Raw genomic sequence first — 17837 nt, forward strand, 5'->3', positions numbered from 1 at the left:
CAACGTAACTGCAGACTGTCAACCTTCTCCTTTAATGATGGTTGAGAATAGTGTTTGGTGTTCCTTTCCATCTTGGGGAATGAGGTAAAAAAAAAAAACAAAACAAAAAAGAGTTGCTGGCTTTTTGAACACTTGTTTGATAGCACAGTGTAGTGCCACTGAAAAGTCTGGCTGGCTGTTGGCTTGTTTTGCTTTAGAATTGGTTTTGTTCAAATTTAACTCAGTCCTCTCAAAATCTAGGTACCCATAGTATGGGAATTCTTTGATTAGAAAGAAATCCTGAAACAACATTTTAGAGGATGAAGTTTAAGACGTATGTGACAATCTGCCTTTTCCTCTTTTTCTTTTTCCTTAGACTGGCCTTTCTGGGAACTTAATTGTCCTTTCAGTCTTATATAAAGGAGGATTACTAATGGGCAGTGCCTACATGACAGTTGGTGAACTCTCGTCTTTCCTAATGTATGCTTTCTGGGTTGGAATAAGCATTGGAGGTATGGAATAAGAAATTAGATTTTTCTTCACTTCAAAGTATTATAGTCAGTATGGGGGCGGGAGGGTAGAAGCTCTTAAAAGATCTGGCTTTCTTAAATAAAAGCATCTTCCAAATGATCTTCCCAAAAATCATACCTAATTTTTTTCTGAAGAGTTAATGAAAATAATAATTTATAGCTTAATATAAGTCTTCCATTTTCCCAAAGGAATACAGAGGTTATTTTTTCAATGTGTGTCTGCGACAGATACATATTACTTAAATTTTCTTTGGGTCTAAATTAAGTTACTTGGTATATTGTGTAAAGAAATAATACTGGTATTATATTTTTTACAAATTATGTGGGTCTGTGTTAAACATACTCTATTTAGAAAGGCATGTAGAATTTAGCTGTAATTCCCTATAGAGTGTCTTGAGCTGGAAGAGTAAATAAAGTGCCAGCAGAACACTACACTCTAGTGCTAACCTTTTGTTTTTCCTTACTGACTGACTCCTCCTTGAAGCTCAGGCTCTGTAATCTGCTGGCCCAGAAACAAACTGCTCATCTTTTTGACAGAGCAGTCTTCACTACTGCATACAGGCAAAAATGAAGATAAGGTACTTTGAAGTTTGACAACTGATTGGAAGGGCTCTTCTTTAAAATGTGTCTGTTACTTCTGATAGACTGGCAGGGCAATGCAGCTCGTCTATACTCTTCTTTTCTAAGACTAAGCCTGATATCGTGGGAAGCACAAAGATGTGCCTGAGGGCAAGATTCACAAAACCTGCTTTCTCAGAGAGCAACATTCCAGTGGCACCCATTCCAACTACCAAAACCCTTTCTTCTCTGCTTCAGTCATTCACGTTTGGTCAACAGACAGGCACTTAGAAAACATCGGGCAAATTAATGTTAAATAAATGAAAAGTAAGGTTAGAAACACTGATAAAATGTCATGGGATTAACTTTGTAATAAAAACATCTTTTTAAATTCTACTGAAGATCATTGAGGAATATAGTTCTGCACAGACCTTATTCTCATGGGGACTGTGAAGTAAAGGTGTCTTGCCACAAGAGGCCTGCCTTCCTTGATGCCTGCAAAGCATATAAATCTTCAAAGTGCTAAGTCTGCTCAGTATATGTCATCATCAGTACATACCAGTGTGTAGTTCAATACATAGAACTGTGAAGTTCACTGCATAATTTGGGACTTTGCCTCTTTTTGTTGTAATAGTTTGCTGTGGTTTCTACCAAATACTGAAGACAGGTTATGAAAATTAAAAACATTTTCTAATTAGTATTTGCTGTCCATACTATATAATGTTTTTTATGAGTGGTTGTGAATTTGCAAACCTCACTGTCTCAGTTTCAAGGTGCTCTGTGAGGCTCATGCCTTCTCCCCTGTGCCCTGCTCTAGGGTGTAGAAGCTTTGGCTCTTTTTTCTAAGCAGACATCTTCTCACCATGGCTAGTGCCTTGTGTGGCAAGCTTTCAGATAGTCCTCAGCAGCAGCGTGATGAAATGCCCTGTCTACACTTACAAACTCATGACCTTGTGCTGGGCTTGTTGCTCTGCAAGAATAAACCAGTAAACCTATTTTAATATACCTTGGGTTTTCTGCCCTCCTGAAATCACTCTTTGAACACTATATGCATTTTAAGGTATAAGTGATTTATTCTATATGTTTATTCTGGTGGAATTCAGAGATTTTGAAATTTGTTACTCTGTTTTGAAAGACACACAAAAAATTAAGAAATAAGACATTTTATATTTATGTCTTACTCCATTTTTGGTTCTAGGTTGGTTTCTGTGTTTATTTCAGCTGGAAAGCCCTTTAGCCATGCCAGCTCCAAGATGATTCACACAGCTAAGAGCTGGGACCTAGTACAATAAGCAAGCCTTGTCCTTAGCTTTTGCTTTCTCCAGTAATCTTCGAAGCATGCTGACTTGGGAGACACATTTCTTTACATTGTCCGTTCTCCACGTAGCTTCTCAAGCATCGGTTCAGCCTTAGGTACTGTGCCCTCCCTCCACTGTGGCTGACTTAGCCAGACTCTCCTATAGTAGTATAACCCTATCTGACAAAGAAGGGCATTCAGAGTGCTCCGTTCTACTGAATTATTTTGAAAATATAGCTGGTTGTATGCAAGGCTATTTCTCTAAAGTTGGATGCTGTTCTTCCTGACAGATGAATGAAAAAGTGTTGCTTTGCTTTTGAGTATATGGAAGCTTATGTGTATTAACTTTTGTATTTTTTTTCTTCAGAATGATTTGTTTTACAGATATAAATAAGAATGGTCAATAAGGGTTATTGGTAGCTCTGAAGTGAGACTAGATAGGATTTAAATCAACATGTCTGATAGTGTGTTGGAGTAAAAGATCCCCTACGTGTCTGATGCTTCAGTGCTGGTGATGGAAAGTATAATGCAAATTTAATGTCTCCTATGTCTCCCATTCCATATGGATGCATAATACTGCTCTGCTTTTTGTTTAGGTCTAAGTTCCTTTTATTCCGAACTAATGAAAGGACTAGGTGCTGGTGGACGTCTATGGGAACTTATTGAAAGGAAGCCCCAACTTCCATTTAATGGTGGGTCCTTGGTTTGTTACTGTTCATAAGTTGTTTTTCCTCTTATTGGTCACCAGTACTTCAGAAAGAGGTGTGTAATAGTTAGTTAGTTAGTACTTAGTAAGTTAGTTCCAACTTACATTCTTTTGAAAAAAACTCAATACAGTGGTAATTCTTCTGACTTTTCCTAACTATAAAACAGATTATGAAGATTTCCTTTAATCAGAAGTTTTAGAAGCTGAAATTTGGTGGGTTTTTTTCCTTTAATTGAGAATATTTAATAATATTTAAATACAGTAAATTAAGGTGTTGCTGGCAATATATTTTTTTTTACAGCTTTATTGTTCGGAAGCTAGACCATGCCCTCCAGTATTGAGTATATTTTGTATAAACAGCATTTGCCTGTCTCCATCAAAGTAGTTCAATGAGCTGCTTGTAGAAGATACTTTCTGTATGAATTGCTGTTTTATTTAATCAGCTGCATCCCACTAAGCGAAAGTCATACATGAGTTTTCACTGGCTCTGTATGTTGTTCAGAAATGCAATATAGCAGAGTCCAGGTGAGCTGTCAACAGTGTAGTTTCCCTCTAAGTTTTGTATGGTCCTCTAATTTAGAAATTTTTTAAGGGCTGCTGTAAGAGGAAGAGTCAGAAAAGAACATCCAACAGACCTAACATTTTTTGAGTGAGCTCTGGCTTTAGGGAATAGAGTTTTATCTTTTGAGTTGGTTGATACAGAGGGGTTCTTTTCAAATGCTGTGCTTCAAATTTCTGTTCTGCTTTTGTCTCCCTGCACTGGAGTTCCTTGAGTTCTTAATCTGATGGGCACCAAGTCACAGTCTGACCTCTGTCTCATTTCTCTTCACAGCTGCAAGCCTGTCTGTAGGATGCTTTTCAATGTGCATAGACTTTACATAGCCAGTGAAAAGTAACAATATTGTCTCCAATGGATGGAGGCAGACTTAGAATAGCAGCTATTTGTCCAAAACCACCATTTGTAACCACCAACTGGCTAATGAGGGGATAGCAACACACTCTTGTCCTCAGCAATGAAGCTGGCTTAAACTTCCTGCCATGACTGACTATCCAGTGCCACACTGCAGTTTGCTGTGCCCTTCATAGACCTAGTGCAACTGTTGATTTCATCATCATTTGGATGTGATTTTTTTTTTTTTTTTTTAATCTGGATTATTTCAGTGATCTTCATCTTCATAGAGGCCCCAGTGCAGAGTAAGCAGTAGTATTGGGGCAGAAGTTGTCTTTCTCACTGAAGGTATTGAATTGTTCAATTACCACCAATAGGGACATCCAGAAAACAATCTTTATTTTATAGACCAAACATAAATTGGACACAGTTTCAAACATCCATGTAGCATAGGCTTACAGAAAACTTCTTTTAAGTTTCCTTTCAGTGTAAACTAAATACCTAGGAAAGGATATAGACCTTTGTCTCAAAAAACAATTATAGTTGATTTCTGGCTCATCAGACAATAAAACCAAGAGACTATTTCTCTACTGTCCAAACCCACCTGAAACAGCTACTCTCTTGGCTACTTAGGTTTTACTTTCATGGAACTCCAGCTGTTGGTGACAACAGATATCTTAGGAACAAATTATAATGTCATTTTTTCCTGTATCTAGAATCCAAACAAGAAAGAAGCACAATCCTGTATATAGCTTTTAGGTATTTTTACAGTAATATATAGAGGAAGAACTTGTGGTACCAGACTTCCTGTGTTGTAGTAGGTTTCAGTGTTTCAGGCCCTGGAATAGACTGTGCAATAACTGGAACTGAGACTAAAGATAAGTGATTACTTGTTACTTTGATAATAGTAAGGATTATGCTGCTAGCACAGGATTTAGCAAATACATTTATTTTCCCAAAGGGAGGTTTACAGATCACTGTGCTTTTACGTAACAAACAAGTGACAATGTGTATGTCCATGGATTAAAGTCACGGAAGGAGTCTGAAATCGTATGCTCTTGCCTTTGCCATTTCTATGCTACTATAATGAAACTGAAAGCCTGAGAAGAGGAAGGAATCTGGGAAAAAGAAAAGCAAAATAAATTATTTCCTCTAGGAACAGCAGGACTAGTGAAATCTTGATTGCTACTGATGGGTGTCTGGGTCTCCTGTCCACAGTTACCTGTTTAACCAAACATGGGCATGTGCTACCATGTGCTGTGGTTAGTTGGGGGTTACTTGTGTGCTGCATCTGAAAAGAATTAAGGGTGTTGCTCTGGTGCTGCCAGTTTTCATAAAACTGGTAGGAACTTCGTCAGTGAGACTCTGCCCTTTGGGAATGCAGCACCACTGTCCACTTAGTTTGCTTTGTATGGATATGTTTAGCTGGGATTTAACAAAGCTCGAAGACATTGTGTTTCTTTGTTTTACCTATTCATAAGCTTTTTCTGGTACTGATAGTCTTTTAAGATAATTGTTTAAATCAAATGCTGCGCTCCAGAAAAAAGTTGGTTTTATTTAACTTTGGCAATCATTCATTCATGATAGTTTGTTATGATATTTCACAAACTGAGATTTTAGTTTCAGTGCACTGTTGCCTAAGAGTTATGCCTCTGCTTGGTCTTTGAATACACTGTTGTCCTGAATTTATTAAATATACTTTCCACTTAAAAAAAAAAAAATCTAAAAAATGGCCATTAATGCAACAAACCTAGCAGCAGCTTTATTCTGGTGACAGCCTCTGCTTAAGAGCTACCCAGTTAACAGGCAGTGGAGAAAGAAATGCTCTTGTTCAAAGAGGAGGGTGTTTCAGGTGACTCTTGTGGGTCAGTGAAAGGGCAGTAAATTATTTGCAATGTTTATCTTTTTGCATCTGTTCTATGGCAACAGGACTTTGGCCTTCAACAATGCCATTTTATTTCACTGCTCCTAATTGACAAAACTTAAATTGTTTATAATATGTTTAAAAATTCAGATAATTCTACTAGAAGTGAACATTGTTAGTTGTTAGGTATTAGCAAGATGCAAATTCTTCCTCTTGCTGTAGGTAACCTACAGGTTCACTGCTGGTGAGCAACTTGAAATGTCATTCAGGAGCGAGTGGTGTACCACACTGATTCAGTCATGGCTGAAATATAACCCCTGTGGTCCTGACTTGTGGCTTGCAGTTATCCCTAGATTTAACATGGGGATAGATATTTCTGTTGGGTGTCTGTAAAGCAAGTTCTAGGAGGGCTGAGCTGATTTTTGTTTCTGTTCACGTTTCTGTATTTTATTCTTTGTCATACAGAGGGAATCATATTAGGCAAAGACACATTCAGAGGTGCTTTGGAATTCAAGGATGTTGAGTTTGCATATCCAACACGTCCAGAAACATCCATTTTCAAAGATTTTAGCCTTTCCATTCCAGCTGGCTCTGTCATGGCTCTGGTTGGCCCAAGTGGTGCAGGGAAATCAACTATTGTATCGCTTCTGCTGAGGCTGTATGATCCTATCTCAGGTATGTTTTGTGTGTTGCTCTCATTCATGACAATTGATGCTTTGCATCTCAGATACACTTTATAAACAGTTGGGGTCCTGTGCTTGAAGTCCTGATGTGACTATTCCACTGATGCACCATGCTTCCCTTTGTGGTGTATGGTTACCTTGTGGTGGTGCCTGCATAGCTTTGCATTTTTGATCCACCAGTATGTGATTCCAGGGGTTGTTGTTCTCGACTGTTCTTTCTGGCTCTTTTCAGTACATGTCAGTACACACTTGATCTTACTGTTTCTTAATTTCAGGTACTATCACTGTTGATGGCTTTGATATCCGTCAGTTAAATCCACTGTGGTTCAGGACAAAGATTGGAACAGTGAGTCAGGTAAGGAAGAAAACAAATTTCTAAGTAAATGAAATAATTTTGTGTGATCAACTAGCTATGCCTCACTTTTCTTCTTTTTAAAACTATATAATCTTGCTTCTCAGTGAAATCCCTCCATCTCACCATAACTGCTGTTGTGCATGCTTTGTTCTAAAAACAAGTATTCAGAGCTAGTCCCGTTATTCTGTAGTTTGTTTTTTACATAATAGAGATTTAAAGTGTTAGTTTAGAAGAAAAGTGTGTGTGTGTGGAGACTGTACATTGTTGCAAATTGTATAGGTACGACTATCTTGATGTTTGCTATGATTTGGTGAAGAAAGTAACATAAAGTTTAACATTGAATCACATTTTGTATTATTGGAAGTTACACAATCATATTTTACACAACCATTTGAAAACTGAGCTTCTGTGCTCCGTGTGGTTTCCAGGCAAACACAATTCAATTAGGAAAGCATGAAAATACAGCACTATTGGCACTTACTCTTGCAGTGCCCCCTCCCTAGCAACCCCCAAACTCTGGAATTAGAGATGTTCAATGGTCTCTTAATTGGTCAAATAGTTTATTTTTAAAATATGTATGTTCCTTTCCTCATCTCCCCAGACGCTTCACAGTGCAATTAACTGTTAGGTTGACGTTCTGGTTAAAAGCATAAGGATAACTGGTTATATGTTGCATTTCTAAACATCTACTTTATGTAATAATGCCACCAAAAGCTTTTGTGCAAAAATTATTTTCCTGTGAGCACATTAGTATTTTTCTTTTTGAATGTATGTATTCCACTTGAGTTACCAGTAGGAGATTCATACTGGTATTCATACTATAGCATGTCTCTTCTTTATTTTATAAACAGAGCAGCCTTACCTCGTTTCAGATGTTTTCCCATTTTACATCACTTGTCCTATCTGCCAGTCCTCTTCTCTGTTTTAAGCTCGAATATAAATTAAATGCACAAAATGCCGTGAAATCTGTGTCGAGATTAAGAGAAGGATCATCACTGTTGCAAATGATGATAAGTAGTAAAGTACAAAGGGAGGTTTTCTGATGTTTGGATGAATAGCTCTTTCTGAATCCTAGGAATTGAGGGTTATGTTATGTTTTGTCAGTTAAAAAAGCAACTTATTTTTTATTGGTTTTCACTGCCCATTTTGGTGTTAGGAGAGGTTTTTTTTGTTTGTTTTTAATTCAGTTAACTAGCTTACATATTCTTGTGTATGGATATAATAGAAATTAATGCTGGGTCTTGTAAGTGGGATTTATGTTATTTGAGATATAGACAATACATGCATGTAACTACAGAGCTACATATTAGTTATGTTTTTTAATTTATCAGGAACCAATTCTGTTCTCCTGTTCTATTGCTGAAAATATTGCCTATGGTGCAGAGGATCCTTCTACTGTGACTGCAGAGGAGATTCAGAAAGCTGCTGAAACAGCTAATGCTGCTAGTTTTATCAGAGATTTTCCAAAAGGGTTTGACACTGTAGTTGGAGAAAAAGGCATTTTGCTTTCAGGTACATGTTTATATTTCTTATTTTTAAAATCTTGATGCTATAGAGTGAAGTAAAAATTCTATTATTTTTTGTTACCAGTTTTTTGTCTAAGTCATAGCCTGCCATAAGTATTAAAAAAATCCCTCCTTTATCTCCATTCCCCCCCCCTAAAGTACATGTGCCTAATTCTGCTCAGTCCAGGCATTCAGTTAAAATTACTTCGCATCTGTTTTCCTATTTCAATTTACTGAGCTTTTTCCCCCAGGTGGACAGAAGCAACGAATTGCGATTGCTCGAGCTCTGCTCAGGGTAAGCCAGCACCCAAATAGCTATTTAACTATTTTGTGGGGAGGCAGGGAGGGTTAAAAAGGAAGTCTTTCAATGGGAGAGGAGGAAAAATATTTTTAAAAAGAAAATTTGTATCTTTTATATTAATGAGGAAATTTGAAAGGGCTGAGTGGTTTAACTAAAGACAATTTACTTGCGTAAGTGCTTCTTCCTATCTTTCAGTCATGTTTTTCGATAGTTCTTGCCAAGACTGATGGTAAATCATTGTATAATGGCTCAGTTTCATAAGACCAGGTTAAGGATGAAGGAAGACTAAGAATGAGATCCTAGTAAACTCATATATGACACTTCTGTCTCTGTGTTCAGATCTCTATCATTCATGGGCTGATTTTTCTGGGTTGCAGCTTACTGGCACTATAGATGCCCTGTCTTGGCTTTGAGGGGAGCTGGTCTGGATTTGGGACAAGATACTATTTCAGGCACAATGTTGTATCATTTTTTTTTTAAGTGTTGGTATGGGTCTAACTTTAGGGCAGGCTCTGCGCTGCACAAATTTGAGGAGGCTTCTGAGGATCAGAAGGACAGAGAGTTTGGTTCAGGGACAGTCACGGGGCCTCGCAGGGAGGCAGTTTGCTGCTGATGCTCAGCTGGAAGTTTTGAGCCTTGTTGAACCCAGTTTACATTCATGTTAAGCCACATGGGTGTCTATAGCATCCTAGCATGCCCAGTTCTGCTAGATTACTGGGAATCTTTCATTATACCAGTTCTCTTTTACTATGAATACTGAAAAGCTGATTGCATTTCATGTCAAGTACAGTTCACGGGAGTAGAGACTTTATTGGGGGGGGGGAGAGGGAGTTGTAAAAAATAAATGAGTAGTTGATATATATGTTTTTGGGGGTGCAGTGGAGTCCCTTCTCTTCCAGATAAAGTCTAAAGCTTTTACTGTCAACTTAATCAAGGAAGTTTGGGTTGTGTACTGTAATTCAGAAGAGGCTTCTTAGGGATTTGAGTGCTGGAGATTTTTTTTTTTTTTTAATTTAATTGGGAAGAGTTCTTAAATGCTAGTTCTTAAGGACTGCTTATTTCATCTGTGGGTGAAATACTGCTTGTTGGTAGATTTTTGGGGTTTTTTTTTTGTTACTAGACAGTTATATATAGCAGACTGACTGCAAGCAGAGGGTAGCTCAGCTTCTGTGAAAGATCCACATAAGAGCAGTAAATAGGAATTTGAAGTTTTGACCACAGTGCTGCCAAGTACGCATTAAAAATAATCTCCGACCTGTAGTTTGTGTCTTTCAAATAGTGATCTGGTAGTAGTGTTGTTCTACTTCAGTTTGCAAAATTTGAAGATGGAAGAGTGTTGTTTCTGTTCTGTCCTCTTAGCATTTAGACTTTTTAAAGGTAATGCTTTGAATGACACTCGGTTCTTTTGATGAAATAAGTACGCTTGCTTGGAGTTTTAAGCTGTATGAATCCTGTTCTCTATTGATATAAATATTCAGATCTTGTCTTGATCTTTTATTATAATCAATTTTACTTTCTTCTTCAGAATCCTAAAATTCTTCTGTTAGATGAAGCAACAAGGTAAGAAAGAAAATAAATAGAAACTTAGACTCTCTGTAAAACCTAGATAAGCGAGGTGTTCTCTCTTCTTTCTTTCTCTGCATGCCCTTGCACAAATTATCTAGCCCCTTATTTTTCTCTACCCACAAAAAGAATGTGCTTTCTAGAATGTGTGAATTGGTTAGGAGATCTGTGATAAAAGCTGTTTATGCAAAGTGGAAAGGATAGCTGGTACACTGTGTTGTAATTTTTCATTGAGTTAAATTTGTAATATGTAACTTGATTTTGAAACATCTACTTAAAGCTTTTTGTATCTTTAGTTTAAATGAAGATCTTGGTGTTAAAGAGATGATTATACTGCAGTATAACTTAATTTTTTTTACTGAATGAATTTAGTGTTGTTTCTCCATGCATATTTTTTGCATATGAGAACATGTAATGCCTATAACTTGGATGTGTGCACTAAGCATATTCACAACATTTTCCTGTGGTTCCATTGGTTCATCTTCACCAACAATAGCAAGAGTTTGCAGTTTTAGCAAAATAAGCCTAATGCATACAGAACTAACCTGTCTTAAAATAACAAATATCCTCCTCTTGCCCCTCCCTGCTTCCCATTTCTTACTAGTGCTTTGGATGCTGAAAACGAGTATCTAGTGCAAGAAGCTCTGGACCGGCTGATGGAAGGGAGGACAGTCCTAATTATTGCTCATCGTCTGTCTACTATTCAGAATGCTGATTTTGTTGCAGTCCTTGGCCACGGTAAAATTCTTGAATGTGGAAAACATGAGGAACTACTTGCAAATCCAAATGGACTTTTCAGGAAACTAATGCAGAAACAAGCTTTTCTTCAGAATAGTGATACTTTTGCATTAGATTTACAGTCTAGAGAAAATGATGTATTAAAAGAAAATGTATGAGAGAATGTATGAATAATGGAAGCTTACAAACTACAAAGTATATAACTTATGTTTCAGTTATGTAAAGTAAATGTTATATTTTTCCAAAATGTACAAAATATTCTTTCAAAACTTAAATGTGTTTAAACTTTTTATTGAAAGCTTTTTAATAATTATTGCAACTTTCTAAAATGTCAATCACATTGAGATAATTTCAGTGTATAGATTTTTCTGCTTTGTGTTAATTGAGACGACTTAGAATCTTTTTTGCTGTAATGCACTGTATGATGATGTGCTGCATTCTCAAGTAAGTTCAGTACTTTAAGGGTAATTAAATGACAATCTTATCATTTTTATATCATTGTCTCTTCCCTTTTCAAGGAACTTTTGCTTTCTGTGCTTGTCAGTAGTCTTAAAATGCTGGAATTCAAAAATGTGTGACGCTAACGTACTCTGAAAGTTCTGTCTGACTTCCACTGCACTGTCCTTTCAGTTACCATTTGTTCTGAAGTGTGAAAGTTGATTATGATCACCATCTACAGTTACTGTAGAGAATTACATATGAGAACACATTTTAGAGAGTAGGGAAGCGTGAGTTGGAGGAAAGTTCTTTAAAAAACAAACAAAAAAGCAACGAAACAAAAAACCTAACTGACTTTACATAAGGACAAAGGAAGTGTATTAGTATATTAGTATGTTAAGTCAGCATAGGAAGATAGGAAGATCTAAAACTTGCATGCATTTTCTTCCCTTCTCTATTTTCCCAGTTCTTTAGTTTCACTTCCCTTCTAAGATGACATCCAAAAGAACACGCTCTTATATAAGTTTTTGACCTTTTTTAAGGCATATGTAAGTTTTTTTTATTTTTACTTAAAATTTAATTCATAGAAATCCCAGGTTTTGCCTAACTACCTTATTAGGTACAACTAGTAAACTACCTTCTCAAGGACAGCTAATAAAATAATAGCATTACCTTAATTTGAACAACTACAGGAGTGTACATTTGGCCATAAAGAGTAGGCTTCGTGTTTTTTAATTTAAGAATCTCTTCCAACAGAATCTCTCTCGACTTTCTGAAGATGCAAAACCCCACAAGGTAATTTTAAAAAGCTAGAAACTTCCCAGGTCACATTAAAACTCATCTGTGGTAGGAAAACTTGTTGCTGGAAAACTTTATTGGCAATAGGCGAGATACCTAGTACTGGGCAAGCTTAAAACATTTATCTAATGTGCCATTAATGGTACCTTGTGGAACATAGTGAAACGCTGAAGAGATCCCTGTGCTAAGGAATGAAAATAAAATTACATCTATGTGCAATTTCATCTTCTGATACAGTTTTACTAGAAGTAGATATTGTATTAAAGATATGCCAAAAATACCACTGACCCAATATTTAATTTCAGTGTTGACTATCCATTATTCTCTTTATAATGTATTTAGAGGGGCTTGAACTTTAATCTTCACTCATGTAATCTCTCCTTATGTGAGATGCAATGAGCCCCTTTATTCATGTGTTCACACAGGTTACAGGAATTACTTGCAGCCAAACTGAATGAACATTTTATATCTTTTGTTCATTAGTTGTTCTGGCAGGTGTTGCAGTCTACAGAAAAGTGTGAAAAGCTATAGAAAAGCTCTAGTCCACAGAAAGGTGAATGTCTGTCATAACAGGTGCATTGGATAACAGACTTTATTCGGGTTAGAACTACTCAAAATACTCCTTGGAACAAGCCACAGACCTCAAGAAGGTGAGAAAACAAAGTTTCTTAGTAATCTGCAAGTAGAAAGCAATGCTGGACAACTTCAGATTTGTGGTTTACAAACCTACAGTATATGTGATGTGTGCACGTGGCATGCTGTATACTTCCACAGCAGTGCTAGTCAACACTGGATATGGTTGCATTTTGAACTGTAGGAGCCCTAGTAGGTTAATGAGGAAAAAGGTGTGAGAAAAAGAATGCAATACTTTAATTTTTCTCTTTGTTACAAGAGTTGAAGACCTTCCTGTCTAAGGTGGAAATGGGTGGCATATCTCTAACAATCCTGATAGGCGTCTTTTCCTAAGGACCACTATTTCATGCCGCTGCCTTGCGTAGCGTGGTCCATAGGGCGAAAAGGGGCCACGCAATGGAGAAAAGACTTAACGTGAGAGTATCTGACTGTGCGTCAGAAAGAAATATAAACCAAACTGTCTTACACTCACTGACTGTATTTTCCATCGTTGCCCCCTTCAGGTTTTAGTAATACTGTATATCTGCTATTTGTTTTTTTTAAGCTACTGTTAGTAGGAAGAGGTGCAGCTCCATGAGGGATGGTATTAACAGCTCTAAACACAGCTGTGCTACTCCTAATGTATTCCAGAGGCCAAAAGATACTCAGAAATGCTTTTGATCACAGGTAAATACAATTTAAGTCAAATTAAACTCACCCAACATTTTCTGAAGGAAAGGCCAGACCTTATTCAGAATTGGTAGAGATTTCAAAGTGTCCTTGTAGCCCTGGTACAGCACATTATATAAGACCATCTCTCTTTTATGCCACACACACGAGTGTTCAACTTCGGCCTAAACATATCTTCTCTGTGTAGAAAAGTAGTAAAGATGATTTCCCAGACATTTAAAAATAAATGTAATTAATTTTACATGCACACATGTATATCAAATATGTAATATAAACATTTTTCAGTTTCTGTCACTGGTTGCCATATTTTAGTTGATACCTATGGTCATAATTTTGAACTCTTTTATTAATACTGCCTTTTTCACCCTTGCCTTGGATGCCAGAACTATTTCCTTCCTTAACTTTTGCTACCCAGTCCTGACTTTTGGGGCTTAAATACTATCTAATTGCATTCAAAACTACCTTGCTAAACTGAATGTATTAGTTAGGGATGAGTAGTTGGAGACTTAATGAAAGGTCAGCTCTCAACGTATGCTTAATCCCTTTACTGTCTTCCTAATTAGTTTTCTGAGTCTTGACAGCATGAATGTTTTCCCGAGAGAAGATAGACACTGAAAATAAAGTGTCTTGAGTAACTTTATTACTTAAACTATTTATTAAACTATTTATTTGAATGCTTAAATGGAGTATTGGTCACAGGCTCATCACTGCAGTGAATAATTGGCATCTCTCAAAGAGCTAAAGTTCTTTCAACTCAGGTTTCAAGTAGTTAATGCAACTTTTTGCTTTAATCTTCTGATACAGAGAGCCTCTTTTCTGTCAATACTTTAGTCTTTGAAAAAGGAGTGGATTCCAGTTAGGGGAGTAACAGAAGAGAATATCCTGTCTTTGTGATCTCCGCCAGTTGTCTTCACATTTCCACTACTCGACGTTTTCAGCTGTCTTGAATGGGGAGAATAATTTCCAATTGCTTAAGGGGTCTTAAACTCATGATGCAATGATCCTATAGATTAATACTCTGACCTATTGGGGAACTCTGTATTCTGATGAGCAAGACATTACATTTCTTATCTTACGAAGAAGAAAATGGTACTGATCTTTTATACACATCTTTGTTTAAACATCTGCATAGTCCCATAACGCGTATTCAGTTCATGAGAACTTTGTTTGCTCTGCAGATGATGGAGTTTGCTGCTATCCTTTCAAACTAATTTTCTCTCAAAAGAGGTAGGCAGCTATTTGTGGCTAGTCTACCCAAGCAGTGTTTTCTACACTGTTTTTCAATCCATCGATCAATAAATAAAAAACAGAAGTAAAAAGATTATCAAACCCATATATTTTGAAGTTGTGGCTCTAAGTCCACTATTTCCATTCTCTTAGTTCAAGTCCCCACTAGGTCAGTATTGTCAAAATTGCCTGCTGGACATTCACCTTTTCATGTGAAAAACAAGTACCACACGAGTCCCAGTTCAAGAACTGGTTAAGTCTCTAACAGATAGCGGCATAAACTATTTCTGTGTCGAAAATGAGATTTAAAGGTTGAGTTCCATCCTCTCTCCTGAAGATGGAGCTCTTAACACAGGGCCGGGACAGCAAAAGGCAGCCGAGTAATCCCCTGAGGAAGTGTAGCAAACTACACAGGATTCAATCAGCAAAACCCAACTGCTCACACTGCCTCATCTTAAATATTTTAGAAATGAAGGAGAGCTTTAAGTTTTTAAAATAATTAGAACGCCACCATTCATGGATGTTGGGAAATGTGGATGACAGCTTGAATTTTACTCAGTTTTTCCCCATTTGCTTGGTTTTGTGTGCATTTTCTGGTTTGGTTTGGTTTGGTTTGTTTTTCTTGAAACAAGGGTAACGTGATGATTTAGCATTGCTGCATGGAGTATAATAGACAAGGCGATATAGAAGCATCCTACATTAATGTAGCAGTATAGTGAAGCTCCACTAAATGTTTGTATTTTGCTTTTCCCATAAAATCAAAGCAAAAGGAGATAGCATGAAGTTCAAAGGCAAAGCACTGAAACAGACAGGTGCCTCATACTTCAGTACTGCCAGATGAAGCATCTCAAGTTTAGCTCCTCTGCATTTCAGGTTCAGTCATATTGGACCATGATCCACGTAGAAAGCTTAACAGCCACAACTCTTTTAAATCAACATATTTTTGGAAGATGATGGGAAATTTTTTAATATTCTATTTTTAGTTAATTTTATCTTAACTAATTAGCTTCATTGATAATATACATACAATTCAACTTCTTCCCCAAGTAGATGGTACATACGTACTTTCTGAAAGCTTTTTCATACAAACCAATGCAGTTGAGTATTTTGTTTCAATGAGAAAATTTAGTTCCCCTTTAAGACTAAAATTGAATTCTGTACCATCGAGTTGTTGTCATGCATGCTTGTTATTTACCACAGATGTGAAACATGCCAAGGTTTGCATGGAATACGTTTTTTTCTTTTTTTTTTTTTACAAGAAATTTAGGGACAAACACAGGTTACAGCACAGGCTATTTTAAAGATTAGGCAACTCCATTAGTAGAGAACACGTCCTTCCAGAAGTGCCAAACAGCAGTTTGCAATGGTGTTTCGACAGCAGTTTACTGAGCGTATCCAGCCACCTTTCTCTGCTCGAGTTGGTTAGCACCAGAACTGCATGAATTCAATGAAAAATGGTTCCCAAATTCAGCCTTGTGAATCCCTCTGTGAGAGTCCCGAACGACCGAGTGCATCCGGCCTTCTTTGGGAAGATCCGAGCGAGCGGACCCGTGTTTTTGTGAGACCACCCGACACAGCTGGCTGCCTAACCTGCCGAGTGAGGACAGCGGCCGCTCAGGCTCCCGTGCTGGGGAGGAGGGCACGGTAAAAGAGCCATCCTCCGAAGGTCACGGCATGCCAGTGGGCCTGCAGCAGCCTCCTTCTGCTCTCCCCCTCCGGAGAGGAACAATCCTCTTCCGAGGGCGGTGGGAGCACTGGTGCAGCTAAGGTGGAAGCTGGACACTTCTGCCTTAACGCCTGAGTCTGTAACAACCTCGATGTATTTATTAGGGTAGTTTCCCGCTGCTGGGTCTATCGAGGAGAGCCGAGAAGGCGGCCACCGGGGTGCGAGGGCCGCGCCGTGCCTGAGCAGGCAGCTGGTGCGGGGCCTCTGCCGCTCCCCGGCAGGGGCTGCGCCGCGCTCCGCTCTTCCCGCCCCGGAGTGACGCAGTCAGCCGGCGCCCGGCGGGAGCCCAGGGCCGGCACCGCTCCTCTCTCGCCAGCCATGTTCCCTTCGGCTCCCGCCTCCCCGCGGACTCCCGGCGGGTCGGCCCGCAGGAACCTGGGCAGTGCCGCCCCCAGCCCTCTCTCCCGCCCGGGCGGCAGGAAGAACCTGGCTGTCGTGGCGGCAGCCAGCTCCCCGGTGCTGTTCTCGCCGGTGGCGCGGAGGAGCGGCTCCCTCTCCGCCCGGTGAGTCCCGCCCCCTCCACCCGGCCGGGCCCCGGGCAGGGGCGAGGGGGCGCGAGCCGCCCGTTCCCGCCGGGCCGTTGCCTCGGTCCCGGCCCCGGCCCTCCCGGCGCGCTCCGAGGCGGGGCCAGGGCTCCCCGGGCTCCCGCCCGCCTCGGGCCGCGCCGCCCGGACCCCGAGGGTTTTCCCCTCTCTCTTCCTGTCCCGTTTCTGGAGTTAACCCCGAGCCTTCCGTTGCCGGGGTTCCGCGGCAGGCACTGCAGTCGGGGCTCGCGGGGCCGCGCTGCCCGTAGTGCAGCCGCCTCCCGGCCCGCTGAGGGGAGGGAGCGGGAGCCACAGCTCCCGCCGCGCGGAGCGTGCAGAGCTGCCCGCGGCATGTCCCCCGGCCCTTCTGCTCCTCCGCCGGCTCTCTCCGGCCACCCCTTCCGCGGCGACCTGCCGTGGCGTTACCTCTTGCTGCACGAGTGCGGAGTAGGTTGACTGCAGTTCCTGTCGCCTGCCTCGTTGTTCAGGGGAGACCTGCTCGCTTGGTATTTGGGGAAGGAGTCTATCACACGCAGGTTACTGTTACTGAGGATCTGAACAGACGCGCTCTTTGTTTGCTAAAGGAGCAGTAATTGTTGAGAGAGCTGATAGGAAGTTAGGCTAGCGATTAAAAAAAATAGCAAAAAAAGTATCATAATTAAAAAAAGAAAAGAGGCAAGTGTTCAAGTGCTTGCCATCTGAATCTCTGCCTTGAGTCTTACAACCAAAACCCAGATGCAGACACGGAGGATTTTAGATAAAATCCTAGGTTACAACATTGCTGTTTCATGAATGCAGTTTTACCATTTGTTTTTCTGTTGGGATGTATTGTAAGATATTCTGTATCTCTGATC

At 39.4% G+C, this 17837-nt stretch overlaps 2 protein-coding genes across 2 annotated transcripts in view; both read left to right on the forward strand.

Annotated features, from left to right (window-relative positions):
- ABCB10 (ATP binding cassette subfamily B member 10) overlaps positions 1–13535 on the forward strand; it is a 29981-nt gene extending 16446 nt beyond the window's left edge. Inside the window, exons 6-13 of the mRNA XM_075495877.1 lie at positions 356–491; positions 2961–3056; positions 6289–6498; positions 6782–6861; positions 8193–8373; positions 8618–8661; positions 10193–10227; positions 10835–13535. Coding sequence (XP_075351992.1) covers positions 356–491; positions 2961–3056; positions 6289–6498; positions 6782–6861; positions 8193–8373; positions 8618–8661; positions 10193–10227; positions 10835–11126 — 1074 coding nt within the window. The 3' untranslated portion in view covers positions 11127–13535. The remainder of the gene's footprint in view (positions 1–355; positions 492–2960; positions 3057–6288; positions 6499–6781; positions 6862–8192; positions 8374–8617; positions 8662–10192; positions 10228–10834) is intronic.
- Positions 13536–16716: 3181 nt separating this feature from the next.
- Positions 16717–17837, forward strand: part of NUP133 (nucleoporin 133) — a 37240-nt gene continuing 36119 nt past the window's right edge. The window contains exon 1 of the mRNA XM_075495876.1: positions 16717–16962. Within this exon, the coding sequence (XP_075351991.1) occupies positions 16778–16962 (185 nt within the window). The 5' untranslated portion in view covers positions 16717–16777. The remainder of the gene's footprint in view (positions 16963–17837) is intronic.

Source organism: Mycteria americana, chromosome 3 (assembly GCF_035582795.1).
Source record: "Mycteria americana isolate JAX WOST 10 ecotype Jacksonville Zoo and Gardens chromosome 3, USCA_MyAme_1.0, whole genome shotgun sequence".
NCBI lineage: Eukaryota > Metazoa > Chordata > Aves > Ciconiiformes > Ciconiidae > Mycteria > Mycteria americana.